Here is an 18,687-nt window from a genome sequence, read left to right on the forward strand (position 1 = left end):
TCCTCATTAGGAAATGGGGTGTCTTCAGGAAGAGCAGTGCATCTTCATGAGGAGAGGTGGTGTCTTCAGAAAGAGCAGGGTGTCTTCATGAGGAGAGGGGGTGTCTCAGGAAGACCAGGGCGTCTTCCCTGTAACAATGGGAACCTGGGGCTGTGTGCAGGAGGCAGACAGACAGAGGCATCTATCTCCCTAGTGGAGTAGGAGGTAGGTTATCAGCTGAGAGAAGGAGCCCTAGTTGGGCCACACAAGAAGGTAGGGAGGGGCAGAACATGAGACAGACCTTCTGAGTGGGAGCTGACTAGGAAGGCTGGATGGATTGCAGGCTTGTGGTCATTTGTTTGAAAGATGGTAGGGCATCCAGTCTCCCTTCCTCCCTGCTGTCCCTTCTTCTTGGCTACTTTGGGTCATGAGACAGGCAGTCAGGCAAGCACTAGTGTGCGCACACACATACACACACTCACACACATTAGACTCCTGCATGCATGTGCTCGTAGAGTTGAACCTATGAGATTTCTGCTCACTTCCTGGCCTTTTCCTTTCCTCTTCCTTTTTCTAAGTGTGGCTTTGCCATCGCCAGGGTTTGTCCCAACTCTTCAGTTTCTGCCCGGTCACTGCTCATCCTCGTGGCCCCAAACCCTCATGCAAGGAACCCACCAAACATAAGCATCTCTACTGGGGACCTTCATGAGGGTCCAGCAGGTTGCAGCTCCATGTCAAGACCCAGCTTCACACCTCTTCCCAAGCAATCTAGTCCTTCACTTCCTCCCGGAGTCGGCCTGTCAGTGAGCAGTGCTGCCTTCACTGCTGCCTCCACCTCACTGCCCAGCCCTGGTCAGGCCAACCCTGTCTCTTTCCGGGACCCTGAGACAGCCTCCCGCCTGACCTTTCTGGTGTTGGTTTGCCTTGCCTGCCCTAACCCCCAAACTTAGTTTCAGGTAACAGAGGAGGTGTAACGCAGCGACCTCAGTGGGGTGCTTTTTCAAGAGTGGTCTATTTCCCTGTCCCCTAACTCCTCAGGAGGAAGTTCTTCAATCCAAGGTCTGGGGACACTGCCTAGTAGTCATGTCTCTCCCTGCCACTGAAGATGCCTATGGCTTTGTGAACGCCCCCTGACCCATCCAGCTGTCCTTCAGGAGCCCTCATGTTCTCATGGCCCAAGCTCTGGGCATCAGACACCCAGCTCCCTCCAGTCACACTCTAGGATCCACTAAAGCCAAAGTTTCAGAATGTCTGGGGTGAGTGGGTCCAGAGTCTGTGGGAAGCGGTCTTTTAAATACTGGAACTCAAGGCTTTCAATGTCTAATGCAGGACAAATCCAAGTTCCATAACACAGCCTTGTGGACACCTCTGCTCTTCCCAGCTCGGCTCCAGACTCCTTCTGTCCTCACCCAGAAATATGCCCGTCTATGGCCTTCTGGGTACCGTAGTACCTCTGCGGGGGACACACTCCTGCTCCCTCACCTTCCAGTGGGAGCTGACCCCTAGTGACACGTCTTCCCAAGGCCTGTTCCCACCCACAGATCCGATGCCACCCAGCTACAGCCCGTCCCATGTGGACTGGCTGGCCTCCTCAGGTAGTGTGCAGCCTGGGGTGGAGACAGCCCAAGCCCACTGTCCCAGGTTCCTTCCTGGCACCCCTCAGGCCTGGTGCTCTCAGTCTTGGTTCATGTGTGTTATGACAAAAACTCCAGTTTTGACACTTCCCTTCAAATCTAGCCAGAATTTCTCTCCCCCATCTCCCAGTCAGCTTAGCTTCTGCTCTTGGGAAGCGCTACCCTTGAAGGGGCAGAAGAGGAGAGAGAGCTGCCCGAAGAAATCTCAGCTTCAGCCACAGCGGCACCACTGATAGCCCCGTGTATGCTGAACGGGGTGGAGAACAAGGCCTCCCTTCATATTTTAGGGCAATGTTTCCGTCCTACAAACATTTTTTTTCCCTATCCTGAAATTTTTTAAAAAGATTGCACAAACCACAGGGCTTCCTCAAGATCATCAGCATCATGTATACAGCCTTCCCCTGCCCAATTTCCATGATTTAATCCCATTCACAAAGGACCTTCATGATACTTGCAGTGTGGACTGTTCATCAGGTGCTGCCTACTGGACCTGAGCCATTCGGAAGGCTCCCCAGCACGTGGTGTCTGCTGATGTCCCCCACAGCGTTGTCAGGATGGGGGAGTGAATGGCATTTCACCTCTTAAACATTCCCATCTCTTCAGGGTCAACTATCTGGAAAATTAGTCACACATTTCTCCTCTGAAAACTGAGTTCAAATATGAATATGCTTGGTACAGGAGATAAAGACCTTCCACAACTCTGAAGTGTCCCACCCCAAAGATCTGGCTGCTTACGTACAAACTGTCTTGTTGTTATTTTGCTCTTCCACTCGCCAAGGAAACTCATCACTGAGGGGAACAGACCACTGACACAGAACAACATGTAGAAATTAGAACACTTTATTATAAACATTTCCAGAATATAAACTGATTTTTTATTGAGACTCTTCAAAACTTTTAAAACTATATGAAACATTATCTTACTACTATTATATTTATTTTCCACTTTCCAACCTAGAAAATATCATGCCATTAGAGCTAACAAAGGAAAAAAATCTAAATTGCTGCATAGAGAAAAAAATCAATGAACTTAAAAAAATCCCACTCAAAACTAAAACAATCCCAACCAAGAAACAGATTCTGCAAAGTCTATTCATCCTCAAATTTAAAATAAATGATCTCCCAAGGGAAATAATCCCATCCTAGCAGTTTGATGAATAAAAGCAGAGTCACTCTCCTAAAGAGAAACCCATCGTGTAAGAACAACATAATAGTGCTTTTAGAAAAGGAGAAAGGGTGACTCCCCGTTGGGGAGCAAGCACATGAAATGCTGCACGTCTGTGGCCTCGTAGGAATCTAACAGGGAAGCCCTGTGCATACCAGCACCATAACCAGCTCCGCAACCCTGTCTTCAGCGCCACCCGGGAGGACCAGCGCCGGAGGACCAGCGCCGGCGCTTGCTTCAGAACCCGAGGATGGACTGGTCCCAGAGCATTTCCTCCTCGGTCCTCTCCTGGCCTTGGTCCTTGCTGGCTTTTCTGTGCTTGCGGCCCTCTTTCCTCGAGGCCGCCGCTCGGCTCTTTCTCTCCTTCCGGCTCTTGGGCTTTCCTGCACTGACCTGCGTGGCTTCCGTCTCCACCTTTGCTTTCTTTCTTTGGATGCTCCTGTGTCTGCCCAAACCCAGTTCCTCAGAACCTCTTTTCCTCCGGTGCTTGGGCTGCTCCTCCTCTGCCTCCTCTCCGCCCTCCTCGGGGTGCCTTTTCCTCTTCTGATGTGCCTGCTTGTGGCTGGCTGGACGGGTGCTGAGGCTCTTTCCTGAAGAGAGGTGCCTGTGAACACTGGACTCCAAGTCATAAGAGCCACAATTGTACTCTCGCTGACTAAGGTTCCTGGGCACCGGTGTCCCTAAGAAGCAGTCCTTGGGGAGCTGAGAAACGCTCAGGGACTCTGGTCTCAGCCTGCCGTCCTGAGCTGGCAGGCACTGAGGTAACTGGCCGTCCGCTGTCTGTGGAGTACTGCATGATCTTGGGTGGGTCTGGACAAGTCCAGGTGGTGGTCTCTGGTCAGACATTCTGTACCTGGCTCTGGAGTCAACCTCCTCTCTGTGCCCACAGGTTTCCAGGTAGCCCTCTCTCATCTTCCTGAAACAAGTCTTTGGCTCTAAGCCTCTGGCTTTCTGCACTTTAATGTAATCTTCAAGCTCATCTTGAAAAGAGTCATATGACTTTGAATGCTTCATTAGGTTGGCAAAAAGGGATTCTCTGTAGAGGAGATGGAAGAAAATCCTTACTAGATAATTTTGTTCTGAATATTTCCTTTGCTCTTGAAAAGAGCTTTGAAAAACAAAGAAGCCTAAACAAATTAAAACTTCATCATAAATGTTAAACGTTATGACAATATAGGCCAAAAAGTGGCATCAGCATGGTCACATACCTCCCAGGCCACTCAGGGGGACCTTCACCCTCCCCACCATGGAAGGAAGAGGCAGAGGGGGCTGACAGGGGACCTGTCACAGGACTGAGATGAAGACACACACGGACTTGTAGAGAAGAACCACGAGTGGTGGCCCCCTCTGAAGGGTTAGATAGTTTCTGAAGCTCTATTAATCAGTTTCCTGTATGTGTTTTCTCAGAAAAGTCCTAGAACCACTGAGAAGTAGTCTGATCTTTAACATGTTCAGTTTACTCAAACAAAATAAACACACATACTCACCTGACTACGTACTGTAAGGCTTAATAATAAAAGGATGACTTGTCAGTACAAATTAAAAAAAATTATATATGAAAATAAAATAAAAGGATGTTTGTGAAACAGTTTGGGGATGCTGGAAATCAGAAATTCAACTCTAAGACGAAAACTACTCGGGTATAGGGCATGAAGGCATATGAGGGAACAGAGTTCTGTTTCTCCTGCCCAGCGCTATGGTTTCATTCCGTTACTTCTGATTGGTGGGAAAAGCATTCTAGAATACCTTCTGGTTTGTTCTCTCAAAGTACTGATGTGAGGGCTGAGGGAGGAAACCGAGGAGATGGCACTTGGGGATACCTGGTGTAGAGAGTGTCAGGAGGAACGTAGGAGGGGATTGTCTGTGGTCCTGGCGATGGAGCACAGGGCCTGAGCAGGCGAGGAGGCAGGCGTTCTCACACTGAGCCAAGTGCCCAGCCCTAGTCTGTTTTCACTGAGACAGGGCTCACCAGGCTGCAGGCGGCCCCACCCTGTGGTCTCCTGCCCTGGCCTCCAGGTAGCTGCATCTCAGGCCTGCTTGGCTGTGTGTAATTCATGCTGTTTCTGCTTGCTTGTCAGATTCTTTTTGCAGGGGAGAGGGGACAAGCAACAGGATTGCTGATTCTCTCTCTTCTCCTACCTCAAGCCCTGATTAAGTACCAATACAGCAGAAAGTGCACTAGGGAATGATAATGCCCTGGGTGCTATCGGTGAGGTTTCACCTGTAAGGCAGGAGGCAGCAGCAAACCTGTGCAGAGCTGCATTTCCCCTTTCACAAGAACAAGCTGCACAGCACTCTAGAGTCACTGCTGACCAGCTCTTCTCTTGCCAATGAAATCCACTTTTATCTAAATGAAACCCAATTGGGTGAGTTACAAAAATCAGCTCCTATTCCATGTAAATAGCACAAAAATTCTGACTAGGATAATAATAACATAACAAATGGTTAAATATAGGCAAAATATTTTAAGAAATATTTCTGAAAAGAATAAATAGAAATGGCCAATAAACACATGAAAAGATGTTGAAGATCATTATCATCAAGAAAATGTAAACTATGTAAAGACAAACCCCACCATTATGAACCACTATAATGCACCAATAAAAAACACAGGAAAAAAAAAATAAAAAGAAAATGTGAACTAAGCTGGCGCAGTGGCCCACGCCTGTAATCCCAGGGACTTGGGAGGCTGAGGCAGGAGGATCACAAGTTTGAGGCTAGCCTCAGCAACTTGGTGAGGCACTAAGCAACTTAGCAAGACTCTGTCTCAAACACTAAAAAGGGCTAGTGATGTAGTCCAGTGGTAAAGCATATATCCCTCAGTTCAATCCCTAGTATTATTATTAAAAAAAAAAAAAAAAAAAGGAAAGAAAAAGGAAACATGAAGTGAAACCACAGGGAGCCATCCCCACCCTCCAGGAGGCCTGAAGTAAAGACGGCCTGAAGTGAAGACTGCAGTCCCCCTCTCATGAGAGTGGACAGCTGGAGCTCCTGGGAGGGGCTGAGGGGTAGAAAAGGGCACCACCACTTTGAAATCAGGCATTGGGGCTAAGCCCAGAGGTGTTCTACCACAGAGCTACATAATCTTGCAGTCCTTTTTTTAAAATTTATTTTTCAGTTGTAGGTAGATAAACAATATCTTTATTTTATTTATTTTTATGTGGTGCCGAGGATGAGACCCAGGGCCTCGAACATGCTAGGTGAGTGCTCTACCGCTCAGCCCCAGCCCCAGCCCCCCAAGTCCTTTTTATTTTATATTTCGAGACAGGATTAAGTTGCCCAGGCAGGCCTTGAACTTGTGATCCTCCTGCTTCAGCCTGGTCCATTGGGACCACAGGCGTGGCTACCGCAACTCACTTGTCTGGCAGAGCTTCAGTCAGCTTTTTTGTTGCTGTGACCAAAAGACCTGGCAAGAGCAATTTTAAGGAGAAAAAGTGTAATTGGGGGCTCACGTTTTCAGAGGTCTCAGTCCACAGACAGCTGGCTCCTTCCTCAGGGCACAAGGTGAGGCTGGAAGAGTGTGGCGGAGGAAGGGGCTCAGGAATTATGTCAGGAAGCAGAGACTCCACTCACCAGGTGCAAAAATATACCCCAAGGGCACGCCCACCTCCCATCTCCCATCTCCCACCTTCCCAGCCACACTCTACCACACAGCTCATCCCATCAGGGAGTAGTTCACTGACTAGGTAAGACTCTCATGATCCTCTAAGCCTCTTTGCATTGTCTCACACATGAGCTTTGGGGGGACACCTCACATCCAAACCATCACAGGCAGTTTCTTAAGAAGTCACACATACATTTACCAAATGATCCAGTGTATATCACTCCTAGATATCTACTCCAAAGAAAAGGAGATCTATGTCTACACAAAGGCTTGGACATCAATGTTTACAGTAATTTCATTTGTAACAGCTCCAGAAAGAAAGAAAATGTCATTAATAGGTGAATGGATAAGCTAAATGGTGTTACGACTTGTATAATGGAATAAATACTATCAGTGATACAAAGTGGGAACAATCCCAATTTCCATCAACTAAAACAAAATGTGGTACATTCATACAATGGAATATTATTCAACAATAAAAAGGAATGCAGTACTGATACATAATATGTCGTAGAGGAACAGGAAGATGCTATACTAAGTGAAAGAAGCTGGTCCCCAAACACTGCAGAGGGCACAGATGAGGATGATGAGGTGAACAAAAGCTTACCCTTCTCAGGCTGAGAACCTGGTGGAGATAACTGATCATATTTACCCATTAACTGCTTCAGATTTTCAGAATGAACTTTCTTCAAATAGTGAGGCTGTGCAAGAATCTGTGAGCTAAAAAACATGATGCAGAAGATTACAACTCTGTATTGTATAATACTCTTATTCTTGCTCACCTGGAACAAAGCACAATCTTGTTATAAAGATTAAATAATTTGGAGCCAGGCGAGATGTCACACGCCTGTAATCCCGGCAGCTTGGGAGGCTGAGGCAGGATTGTGAGTTCAAAATCAGCCTCAGCAACTTAGTGAGGCCCTAAGTAACTCAGTGAGTCCCTGTCTCTAAATAAAATACAAAATAGAGCTGGGGATGTGGCTCAGTGGTGGAGTGCCCCTGGGTTCAATTAAAAAAAAAATTAGGGTGGGGTTGTGGCTCACAAGTAGAGCGGCCACCTGGCGTTCGTGAGGCACTGGGTTTGATCCTCAGTATGATATAAAGTAAAATAAAGACATTGTGTCCATCTATAATTTAAAAATTTTAAAAAATTAAATAATTCAAGCTAGGTGTTGTGGCACATACCTGTAATCCCAGTGACTAAGGAGGCTGAGGCAAGAGAATTGAAAATTTGAGTCTAGCCTGCCCAATTTAGCAGATCCTGTCTCAAACAATAAAAAGAGCCAAGATGAAGCTCAGTATAGAGTACCGCAGTACTGGGGGAGGGGGAAGGGGAGAAAGAGTCCTCCAATTTAGAAGTCAGTCGGTTTTCTTTCTTTCTTTCCTTCTTTTTCTTTCTTTCTCTCTTTTTTAAAAACACAATACCTTTTATTTATTTATATGTGATGCTGAGGGTCTAACCCAGTGCTTCACACATGCTAGGCAAGCCACAACCCCATCCCCTCTTTTTTATTGAGACAGAGTCTTAGCCGGGTGTAGTGGTGCATGCTTGTGATCCGAGGAGCTCAGGAGGCTGAGACAGGAGGATCGTGAGTTCAAAACCAGCCTTAACAAAATCGAGTGCTAAGCAACTCAGTGAGACCCTGTCTCTAAACAAAATACAAAATAGAGCTGGGGATGTGGCTCAGTGGTTGAGTGCCCTGGAGTTCAATCCCTGGTTCCCCCCTCCAAAAAAAAAAAAAAAAAGAGAGACATAGACTTGCTATGTTACCTAGGCTGGACCGAACTCTTGATCTCAAGAGATCCTCCTGCCTCAGCCTCCCACGTAGTGGGGACTATAAGTTTGTGCCCATGGCCAGCTTTAGAAGCCATTAATTTTTATGTTTCTATTGGTTTTTGTTTCTTGAACCAGGGGGTTTTTACCACTGGCTATATCCCCAAGTCTTTATAATTTTTTACTTCAACACAGGGTCTTGTTAAGTTGCCCAGGCTAGCCCTAAACTTGTGATCCTCCTGCCTCAGCTTCTAAGTCACTGAGATCACAGGCATGTGTCACTGTACCTAGCTATGTTCCTACTTATGAGAGATGACTAGCTGCTTCTCAAAATACTTTGCCCTTCCTTAGTAACAAACCTTAGGCAATATGTCTAGGTAGAAGATGACATTTCCTGGCCACTCTTAAAGATTCGGTCATCTGAATAAATTCTGAAAGAAAGCTCAAGGCCCTGTAGGGCTGCAGCAGAGGTCCTCCCTCCTGCTGCTGGAACAAGACACCTGGGCAGAGCTCAGTATCCTGGGCATGGGGAGGGGAGCCAGTGCCCCAAGGACCCATCTGGTCCTCTCCACGACGTACGTCATGGAGCTGTTGCAGCTGCCTGGCACTGCCTACCTCCAACCTCCCGTAAGTAGGAGGATGAAGAGGCCTCTAGAGGTTCAAGCCAGGGCAAATCTCCAAATTAGTTTAAACTGACCATGTAACTAAAGCGTTGATATAGGGAGAAGGAGATGCAAACATTTTCAGAGTACAGCTGCGAGTGGTTTTTATTTTCTTGTATTTACACGCCTTCCTATATTGACTGTTACTTTATAGTTGTAGAATCTTGTGGTCATGTCTTCAACAGTCCTGGCTTTCGTTGTGGGGAAAGGATCAGACTAGACATACTCACAACTATGGCAACACACAGATCATCAACCCCACTCTGCAGGTTGAGAGAACAGAGAGGTAACAATTCATAGGAGAGCAGAGGCCCGAGTCCACTCCATCCCAGGCCAAGACGTGCCTGCAATCATGGTGCTCTATCTCAGCCTTATGTGAACTAAACCGCAGTTTCTACAAGCTCACCGGTGGGTGAAAATAGAGCCGCTCCTCAGAGCTGCAAAGCTGGCTTTGTGCTTCAGGTCAGTAAATGTGTCCTCCTGGTCTGCAGGTACCAGACCTAAGAGATCCAACAGCTTGTCCGGTCTTAGGAGAATGAAAGGGTCAGCGTGGGAAAGATGGCTTCCTGTGCCAGGCAAAGCAGGAGAGTACAAGACCGCCCTTTCTCCAGGAGATCCCCACACAGGGAAGACTCCACAGGGAGCCCCACCCACAAAGGGAATGGGCACGGGCAGGATCGCATCTCACCTGCAGGCTCTGTCATGCCCATGACTAGTTAAGGAGAATCCCTCTCTTCTGGATCTCAGTTTCTTTGGCTATAAACTAAGAAAGTAGGGCCAATGGATTTTGTGTTTTTTTTTTTTTTTTGGTTACTGGGGATTAAACCCAGGGATGCTTTACCACTGAGCCACTTCCTCAGCCATTTTTAGTTTTTGAGACAGTGTCTTGCTAAGTTGCTGAGGCTGGCCTGGAACTTGTGATCCTCCTGCCTCAGCCTCCCAAGTTGCTGGGATTACAGATGTGTGCCACTGTGCCTGACTGACTAGTAAATGTTTACCTTCTGTTTTTAACACTCTTATATTCTAAGACCAAAAATTCTAAACAAACAAACAAACACACACAAAAGCCTAGGTCAAGGGTGAGACTGCTACATATCATATTCATAACCTTCAACTACTACAAGGGAAGCCTCTTTGGGCCTTGATCCAGATTAACAGGTTCCTGCTCAAGCTTTATGATACTATAAGAACTAAGGATTCAGGGGCTTTCTGGATCCAGTGGAAGACATGGGGAAAGCAAATGAATTTTGGAGTTACAAAGACTTGAGTTTAAACCCTAATTCCAAAGGGGTAAGTCACTCTTGAGCCAGTCCCACCATCTGTCAAGAGGACAGGGGCACCTCCTTCATAGGGTTCTTGTAAGGGTCAAACAGATGACACTCTGAAGTTCCCTGCTCCATTTAAGCTTCTGGAGGTCCTGTTCTCTTTATGTTCGACCTACCTCATCATAGGAACTTGTTTATCAGTCAGACTGAAGCAATAGTCCACGGAGGCCTTTTATAAAAAAGTATCTGTGACAGTTCAGTCTTTGTTCATTTAACGTGGTCCCTATAGAGGAAGTAAAGGGAGGCAAAGACAGGATCAGATTAAACACCTAAGGCAATGTTTCTGACCTTCAGCTAGTAGCATCATTTCATGAACCATCCCAAATCTTCATTTCCCAAGTGCTTACAGGCGACATCAATAGCTTCTTGTGCTCATTAGAACAGCAATTTTAATGTGAAAACATTTAGTAAATCTCTAATACGGACACATTTTGATTTGGTTCAGAATACTGCTCTGAAAGAAACGTTAAGGGGCACCGTGGGACCTGGACTTCTGGGACGTGATCTGGAACACCGATATTGAAGAGTGGGTAAGAGATCATCCTGGTGTTTTGTTTTAGAGCAATCACAAGAAATGTAGCCCACTTTATGGTGCTGCTGACTTCAGCTGCAGCAGGCCCTCCATGTCTGTGGGTCCACATCCTCGGACCCAACCAACCGTGGTTGGATGTGTTTGAATGTCTATCCGAACACGTACAGACCTTTTTTTCTTGTCGTTATTTCCTAAACAATATAGTATCGCCACTGATTACAAGCATCTACATGTATCTGGTATATGAGCATCTAGAGGTGACTTACAGCACTGAAGGACATGTGCGGGCTGTGTGTAGACACTATGGCATTTTATCGGACACAGTTGAAGGACTGTGGATTTTGCTCTATTTGGGGAGGTCCAATCCCCTGCAGATACTCCAAGATGACCCCACAGCACTAATGTCCTCCCCACAGTTGCTGTAAATGTACCCACACAAATCTCATTGAGTAGGCTCCTCAAGCCCCTTAAAGCTATACTTACATATAACTTCTAGAACATGTGCGAAACATTTTTTCCTCATAATAAGTAATTTATCCCAAAATGACTACAATAATACTGAGAACTGAACTTCAATATAAAGTTCCTAACAGTTTAAATTTATTTTACAGAAGTTTGCCAGTTTATAATTAGGATCTACTATGGTCTTAACATGTTCCCCTAAAATGTGTGGAAAACTTAATTCCCAAAGCAACCGTGTTGGGAGGCAGGGGCCTAAAGGGAGGTTGGAGGTCAGGAGGGCTTCTCCTTCACAAGAGATTGATACCAGTTATACAGGGGGTCAGGCCGTAGTGTGATCCCTCCACACATGGCTGCCCTCTGCCCTGGAATGGTGTAGTAAGAAGGTCTTCGACAGAGGCTAGCACCTAGACACGGGAATTCCTAGCCTCCAGGTCTCCTGGGCCCTGGAATTAAGAGCCTGATCACAGCAACTAAGAATATTTAACAACAAATCCCTCCATTATGTGAAACTATAAAGCACCAATAAAAAAATAATGGGGGAAAAAGAGCTTAATGGTAGTTGCTAGGAGGAAGAAACCCCCTCTCTGAATCCCATTAGTAAGATGTCCCTGGCAAAGAGTCACTGGCAGTAAATAAATCCAAAATTGATGAGGCACTGTTTTGTGAATAACATCATGTAAGCCATACTATAAGAAGCTGATTCACAATCCACCGCGTGAAGTGAAACTCACTTAAAAACCTTATCTATTATCCTGGGTCAGGGACACAGGACCAACTAGGGGACACAGCCTGGAGAGAGAGCTTTCACGTACCACATGCTCTTCTGATTCACTGGAATCTCCCAATTGCCTGTATTCTTTAAATAATCACTAAACCTTAATCCTGGCTTTTATTACTGACTCACGTGAGCCTGATTTGACAATCCAATCTATGTGCCAGCTAAAACTGTGCAGAGAAAACCTGAAGGCTGTGTAAGGGTGCGCCCCTATAATCCCAGCACTCAGGAAGCCGAGGCCGAGCTCCAAGACCCTGTCTCAAAGTAATAAGCACTGGGGACGTAGCTCACTGTTAGAACACCTCTAGGTTCAGTCCCCTGTACTGACAAAGAAAAAAAAAAATCTAAAAAGGTACACACTAAATTTAATGGGAATAGGATAGGGGAGAATATTTAAATTTTGCTTCAGATATGCCTGTATTATGCTAATTTTTGCAAAAAAAATATGACCTTGTAAACTAAATCTCCTGAAGTATTTACATTATACTGTATATATTCAAACTAAGCTTAATTTCAGTACCAGTGTATAGATTTTAAAAGGTTTGCTTAAAAATATGTGCTCAAGATAATAATTGTAAATCAGAACCAATTTAGGAAGAACTTGATGAGTTCTCTTAATTAGTTTTGAGTTGTTTTAAAATATATAGTTGCACTTGGTTTTAAAGTAACAAGACAAAAAACGTAACGACGTAGGTTTATATACTTCTCTTTCCTCCTTTTGGTTCCGGGCTTGAGCCCTGGGGTGCTTTAGAACTGAGCTGCAGCTTTAGTCCTTTTTTTTTCCCCCCATTTATTTTGTCACAGGATCTTGCTAAGTTGCTGAGGCTAGCCTCAAACTCAAGATCCTCCTACTGTTGGGATTACAGGTATGTGCCACTGTGCTTGATTAGAACGTCAGGATTCAGAATTCATAAAGAACTGTCCATGGTGATGTGATCTCCCACCCCCTTGAGATAGGATCTATGTCGCCCAGGCTGGCTTTGAACTCTTGGGACCAAGTGATCTGCCTGCCTCAACTTTCTGGGTAGCTGTGACTATGGGCGTCAAGTCAGTTTTAATGGTACTATTAGGATTTTGAAAGTGAGAAAGATATTTTAATAACTGGGAACAGGATAATTCTTTGATAACATTTGGAGGACTCTTCTAACAAGTTCTTTTAAAAAAAAAAAGATATTATTAAGTAAAGTATCTTGTTTTCCTCTTCTTGTTTATCTATGATCATAGCTGGCAACTATTTATAACTATGTGAAATAATAAGCTTTTATAACTATGTAAAATAAAAATATAAGCTGGGCTTGTGGCATAAAGCCTGTAATCCTGGTGACTCAGAAGGCAGGACAATCACAAGTTCAGAGTCACCCTCAGCAACTTATGGAGACCCTATCTCATAGTATAAAAATAAAAAGGGCTGGCAATGTATTTTTTAAACTTTAAATATTGAGTCCCAATAGTGTTTTAAAAAATATAACATATCTAACATTACCATATTAGATATGTTATGTCAAGTGGCTAATAAAGGATATTAACTTGAAATAAAGGTGACAAGATGTATTTTTAGGTAACAATTATATTTTGCTTTTCAAGTCCACAGGAAGGACCTCCACCCTGACTCAGGCGAGTTCATCAGTCTGCAGGTCTGACCGGGTCACAGGCGAGTTTCGTGTTTAATGAGTCACTGTTTAGCACACAACCACTGAGGAGAGTGTGTCGGGTGGAGCTGCTCAGCTGTTGGTGTCAAAGTCTGGACAGTGCAGGCTCCTGTAGTGCACACCACTGACATTCTCAGTAAGATGATCTTGTGCTGTGTGTAGGTTGTCCAGTGTACTTTTAGGATATTTGTGGCATTTCTGGTCCACAGTAAAAAGATGCCCTTAGTACCTGCCCTCACTCACTATGCCCCTCCCTGCCCAGTGGTGCGACAAGCAAATGTCTCCAGACATTACCCAATATCCTCTTGGGGACAAGGGTGGGTAGGTGGTAAAATGACCCTTGGTTGAGAACCACTGGGCTAGTCCAGCTGCCCCACTCAACAGATGACAAAGTCAAGTTCAAAGAACTGGGGACTTACTCAGGGCCATAGAGTGAGTGGAGAGACTAGCACCAGGGCCTGGGACAAATCAAGACTCCTACTCCAGTGCTCTCATTTACCACCCTGAAGTGGTTCAGAAAGGTGACTGTTGGCACCACATGGACTGACACCTATTAATGTTTTCTGCACACATTTAAAGTCACTGCAAAAACCAAAACAAACACCCAAATGCCACGTTTGGCAAAAAGTTAATTTTCCGTGAAGTGCTGTTTGCACGTCTTATGGGTTGGCCATGAAGCCACACTGACTTGCATCTCTCCTGACACCCATAAGCTGTTCAGACACACTGACAGGAAGTTTTGGTGTAAAAGAAAAAAATATATATTTCAGCCAGGCATGGCAGCAGATGCTGTGACCTCCAGCTTGAGAAGGGTACGGCCAGCCTGGGCAACTTAGACTGCCTCCAATAAAATAAAAAAGACTGGGATGCACCTCAGTGGCGCAATCACCTTTCTGAGGGGACGAAATGATAAAATCTGATGTTTCTTGATTTTTTTTTTTTATTGTTGTTTCAAATCAGAACAATGACACTAATTCAGGCTGACTGAAGACACTCATTTGATTGTAATGGAATTCTAATTAGCATATATATAGGGAATGGAATTTATAATTCACTGCTTGTAAAAATGTTTTCAGAGTTATTTTATTCCTTGGTCATTTCTCCAAAGTGAAATAAGTAAGATTATGGAATAGCACACAAAATATACACATCACAATAAAGTATTTTTATAGTTATTACATTTATGGTGTCACTCCTGGTAAAAGGGTCCTAATCACTCTTTAATATGAACTCCATTATCTTTTACTCTGCATAAAGAAAGTGACTTAGGGTAACCCAGCAAGCGCCCCTCCCTGAAATCACCTGTGGACGTTTTGCAGCCTATCCCGGCCGCCTGTAGGCGGACTGTCCGCGGTGGAGGGTACTTGGAGGAACCCAAGTCTCTTACACCGGGAAGGGCAAGAAACTGTGTGTTACAGGAAACATGTTGGTGATAACTGTAAAAACTCTCCAGATCCCTGTAAAAGACATTTTTTTGAATATATTTTGTAGTTGATGATGGACCTTTATTTTATTTAATTATATGCATTGCTGAGGATCAGATCCAGGTACGCACAGGTGCCAGGCGAGCGCCCCTCCACTGAGCCCAGGCCTCTAACAGCTGAGGCTGGGTCCCTGCAGAAGCGCTGGGTTCTCTGCTCTAGCCGCCGCCCCAGGACAGGCCTGCTGTCCCGGGGCGCACCCCGACCGCCCCTGCGAACTGCTCCTCGGTCCTTCTGGGAGGTGTGTCCGGGGCCTGCGAGCCACTCCTCTGGACTGGTCAGCGGGGCCGGTCTCCGAGGGGGGACCGAGCCGGGGACACGGGGCCCTGCCTGCACGAACACCAGCGCCCTGCGGACAGGCGTGCCCACCTCTCCCGCCCCCCCACTCTCTCTTTAAAAAAAAAAAAGAATTCTCTGATGGAAAGCAGTTTGAAACTAAGGATTTCTTAGAGGCAGGGCATTGGGACCAAACCAAGGGCCTCATGCATGTTAGGCAAGTGCTCTACCACTGAACTATATTCCCGGCTTCATACTTATTTTTGTGAGAACACAGGAACCAGAGGGAATGTGTTTTTCAGTGATGAAACTGCATAGAACATAATGAGTATTGAGGAGAGAACCTGCACTGCTCATCCTAGGTGTGGGCTAGACGTGCACAAGAGCCTTTCTTTGATAGTGTCTCTGACATTGCTTTTGAAATGAGTGAATGCAGCAGCCAGGGGATGGCTGTTGAAGCAGCAAGCTCCTGTGGCCTCTTCTAGGTGTCCAGGCATGCAGCCATTTTAGTTTGAGCAAGGCTTGGCGAACATTTTTTGAACAGTGCCAGAGAGTAAGTTTTTTTCGGTTCTGGGGACTCTGTGTTCTATTCAACTCTGCTGTTGAAGTGTGAAGGCAGCCTTAGAAAATATGTAAATCCCGTGGCTGTTTTCTAATAAAATTAAATATATGGCCATTAAAATTTGAATTTTGTGTGATTTTTTTGTGTGTGTCACAAAATATTCTTAAATTTTTTTTCCCCAAACCATTCTAAAGGACTCCGGCCTAAGTGAAAGTTAGGGCTGAGGATGTAGCTCAGTGTACAGCACTTGCCAAGAAGCGTCATGCTCTGACTTTGATTCCCAGTACAGAAAAGGAGGGGGAAAAAAAGCTCAATGAGCTTCAGTACCAGGTACTGGGGTGCAGAGGCCGGGCCCAGCCAAGGGTGGGTCTCCTGTCACTACAGCAGGCCTCGGGGAAGATGTAAAATCCTGCAGTTCCTAGACTGGCCACTAGATGTGCTCTCCCCAGGCCCGTGGCTCAACAGGGACCCAAAGGCTGGAGTAGTTTTCCCCAGGTGTGGTAGGTCAGTGGCCACCCTATTCACACAGGCACACCAACTTCCCAAAGATCCAAAACCTATCACAGACTGTGTGGGTCTGCTTTCCCTCTCCATGTTCATACTTTTTGTGCATATTCCCTGAATCGTCACCCACCCAGCTGAGGGGAGTTAGTCACTCTGAAGCCTCTGTGTCATCAGGCTCAGGATGATCATGTAAATACAGGTTTATGGTCAAACATCCGGGAGCTGCAGCAGGCTCTGGAGACAGAGTCTGCCTAGGTGCGTGTAAGCCAGCGGAGCGCCTCCTTATGCTGCGAGGATACTTGAAGCCCCTGGCTCATCTCATGACATGGTACTGACCGCTGTCTCCAGAACAGCCCCCAGGCCTGGCCTCCTCCTCACCACCTCCTTCCACCACAGAGGTGTGTGACAGGGGCCTGGCACTACCTTTGCTTTGCACCAATGGCCTTGAACTCTTGTTAGGGTGTGGGAGCATTGGGTAGCCGTGGTAATGTTCTTTGTGCGTACGCATGTGTGTGTGCGCGTGCACACGTGTGCACACACGGGCATTTCTGCTGACACAGAGGTATAGCGATAGCCTGGGCATCTGCCCCATGGGTCACAGAACTGACCCGAAGTGCCAGTCACACGCAGATATGCCACCCTGGTCCTGGAGGATCTCTCAGGAGGTGTGGAATGAACCTACCTCTTCCATCCCTCTTGAGGTATGATGTCCAAGAAAGCTCTGGTGTCCTTCCTGTAGCTTTTCTCTGGTGACCTCCACCAGGGTGACAAGTAATCCCAAGGATTTGGAATGTACTTTTCCTGAAGACAAGGAGCAGCCATTCCCAGAGGAGGCAAGTCCACCACAGGGAAGAGTTTAGAGATGTGATGAGAGTCTTTGGTTATCACAGTGACCCCAGGTGCTAGAGGCATGATGCTGTCCATCCAGGGCCACCAGGAAAGATCAGCATCCTGGTGAAAAGTCACTGGAGGAGCCGGGGTGCCAGCCGGGGCAAATGGGCTCAGAGCTCTTTCATCGGGTCTGTGCTCACATGCTACCTGGCAGGTCCGGTGCCTTCTGCCCCCGACCAGCCTGGTCTGGGGTCAACTCTCCTGACTGTCTGATGCTGGCCAGAAATGCTGGCTGTCCTGGAAGCAAGGAACAGCCTTGGATAATGAAAAACCCTTGCCTGTCCCAAGAGACTCAGATAGCCAGATGTGCCTCTCCAGCAGGCAAAAACCCCGTTTATAATCACCTGGGTCCAGAACTCTGCTTTGTATGGAATCATAGAGCAATTTTTAGAAGTTCTACTATCCACTGAACATTATAGGGGAGATTGTGCCAAGAGACATCTACCATCTCAGGAAGCCATGCCCTGGGCACTGTGCCCCGCGTGGGGTTTGTGTCCCCAGATCAACCCACACAGGGCTTCACTCAGATGTGCACGGTTCTGACCACTCCATCACATCTCTACTGTGGTTGGACCCAAGCATGTGAATAGTGAGCAAACCGGCATCTTAATTTACCATCAAGGTATTAACATTTATTTTTTAGTTGTAGGTGGACACAATACCTTTATTTTATTTTTATATGGTGCTGAGGATCAAAGCAGTGCTTCATGCATGCTAGGCCAGTGCTCTACCTCTGAGCCCCAGCCCCAGCCCCACCATCAAGGTACTTTAATTTATTATAAGTTACCTTTCATTTTCTTCCCCCCTTATTAGGGTGGGATAATAGTTGATTGTGTTTTTTTTTTTTTTTGTAAGAGCTAGTAAATTACACTCTGTATGAACTTCATTTCAGAGTAGCAGAAGAGCCTTAGGTGATATGTACTGTGTGGAGAGACTACTTCAATACTTTATATGTGAGTTTCCCATCGCTACGGTAACAAATAAGGACAAAGTTAGTGACTTAAAAACATGAAGTTATCATCTTACAGTTCTGGAGGTCAGAAGCCAGACCTGGGGTTCGCCGGCTGAGATCAAGGTGTCACAGTGCTGCGCTGCCCTGGAGCAGCGGGAGGGAGGGCCTGCTCCGCTGCCTTTTCCAGAGTCGGCCGCTTCTCTGCCCGTGACTCCTTCCTCCATCTTTATGGTCAGCAGCACTGAATCTCCAGAGAGCTCAAGGACTCCGACCCTCTGGCGTCCATTGTGATGACTCCTTCTCTGATCCTGACCCTCCTGCCTTGGTCTTATGGGGATCCCCGTGATCACATTGGTCCCACCCAGATAATCTAGGATAATCTTTGTGTCTCAAGATCCTTAATTCCATCACATTTGCAAAGTCCCCTTTGCCATGTGTCTCGATGCTACAACTGGATATC

At 46.2% G+C, this 18,687-nt stretch overlaps 1 protein-coding gene across 6 annotated transcripts; it reads right to left on the reverse strand.

The window, feature by feature from the left end:
* Positions 1-2,698: 2,698 nt before the first annotated feature.
* Positions 2,699-15,362, reverse strand: Krcc1 (lysine rich coiled-coil 1). Of its 6 annotated transcripts, none has more exons than XM_015506360.2 (5): positions 14,864-15,362; positions 10,260-10,366; positions 7,035-7,102; positions 6,231-6,288; positions 2,699-3,814 (listed from the first exon to the last, which is right to left on the reverse strand). In XM_015506360.2, the coding sequence occupies exons 2-5, from the start codon at positions 10,265-10,267 to the stop codon at positions 3,016-3,018; spliced, it is 933 nt and encodes a 310-aa protein (XP_015361846.1). In that variant the 5' UTR covers positions 10,268-10,366; positions 14,864-15,362; the 3' UTR covers positions 2,699-3,015. The 6 variants fall into 6 exon arrangements, with proteins under 6 accessions (XP_015361846.1, XP_015361845.1, XP_048643768.1 ...); XM_015506359.2 differs by having other exon boundaries at positions 6,990-7,102; XM_048787811.1 differs by lacking the exons at positions 6,231-6,288; positions 10,260-10,366; positions 14,864-15,362 and having other exon boundaries at positions 6,990-7,102.
* Positions 15,363-18,687: the final 3,325 nt, after the last annotated feature.

Source organism: Marmota marmota, unplaced genomic scaffold, assembly GCF_001458135.2.
Source record: "Marmota marmota marmota unplaced genomic scaffold, marMar, whole genome shotgun sequence".
NCBI lineage: Eukaryota > Metazoa > Chordata > Mammalia > Rodentia > Sciuridae > Marmota > Marmota marmota.

What these genes read in the sequence shown, in the direction of transcription:
- Krcc1 (XM_015506359.2), bottom strand. An exon ending in AGGTTCTCAGCCTGAGAAGG is followed by an intron (nt 6,289 to 6,989) that starts GTAAGCTTTTGT and finishes ACACTCTTCCAG; the next exon opens with CCTCACCTTGTGCCCTGAGG. An exon ending in GGACTGAGACCTCTGAAAAC is followed by an intron (nt 3,815 to 6,230) that starts GTGAGCCCCCAA and finishes TCTCCTCTACAG; the next exon opens with AGAATCCCTTTTTGCCAACC.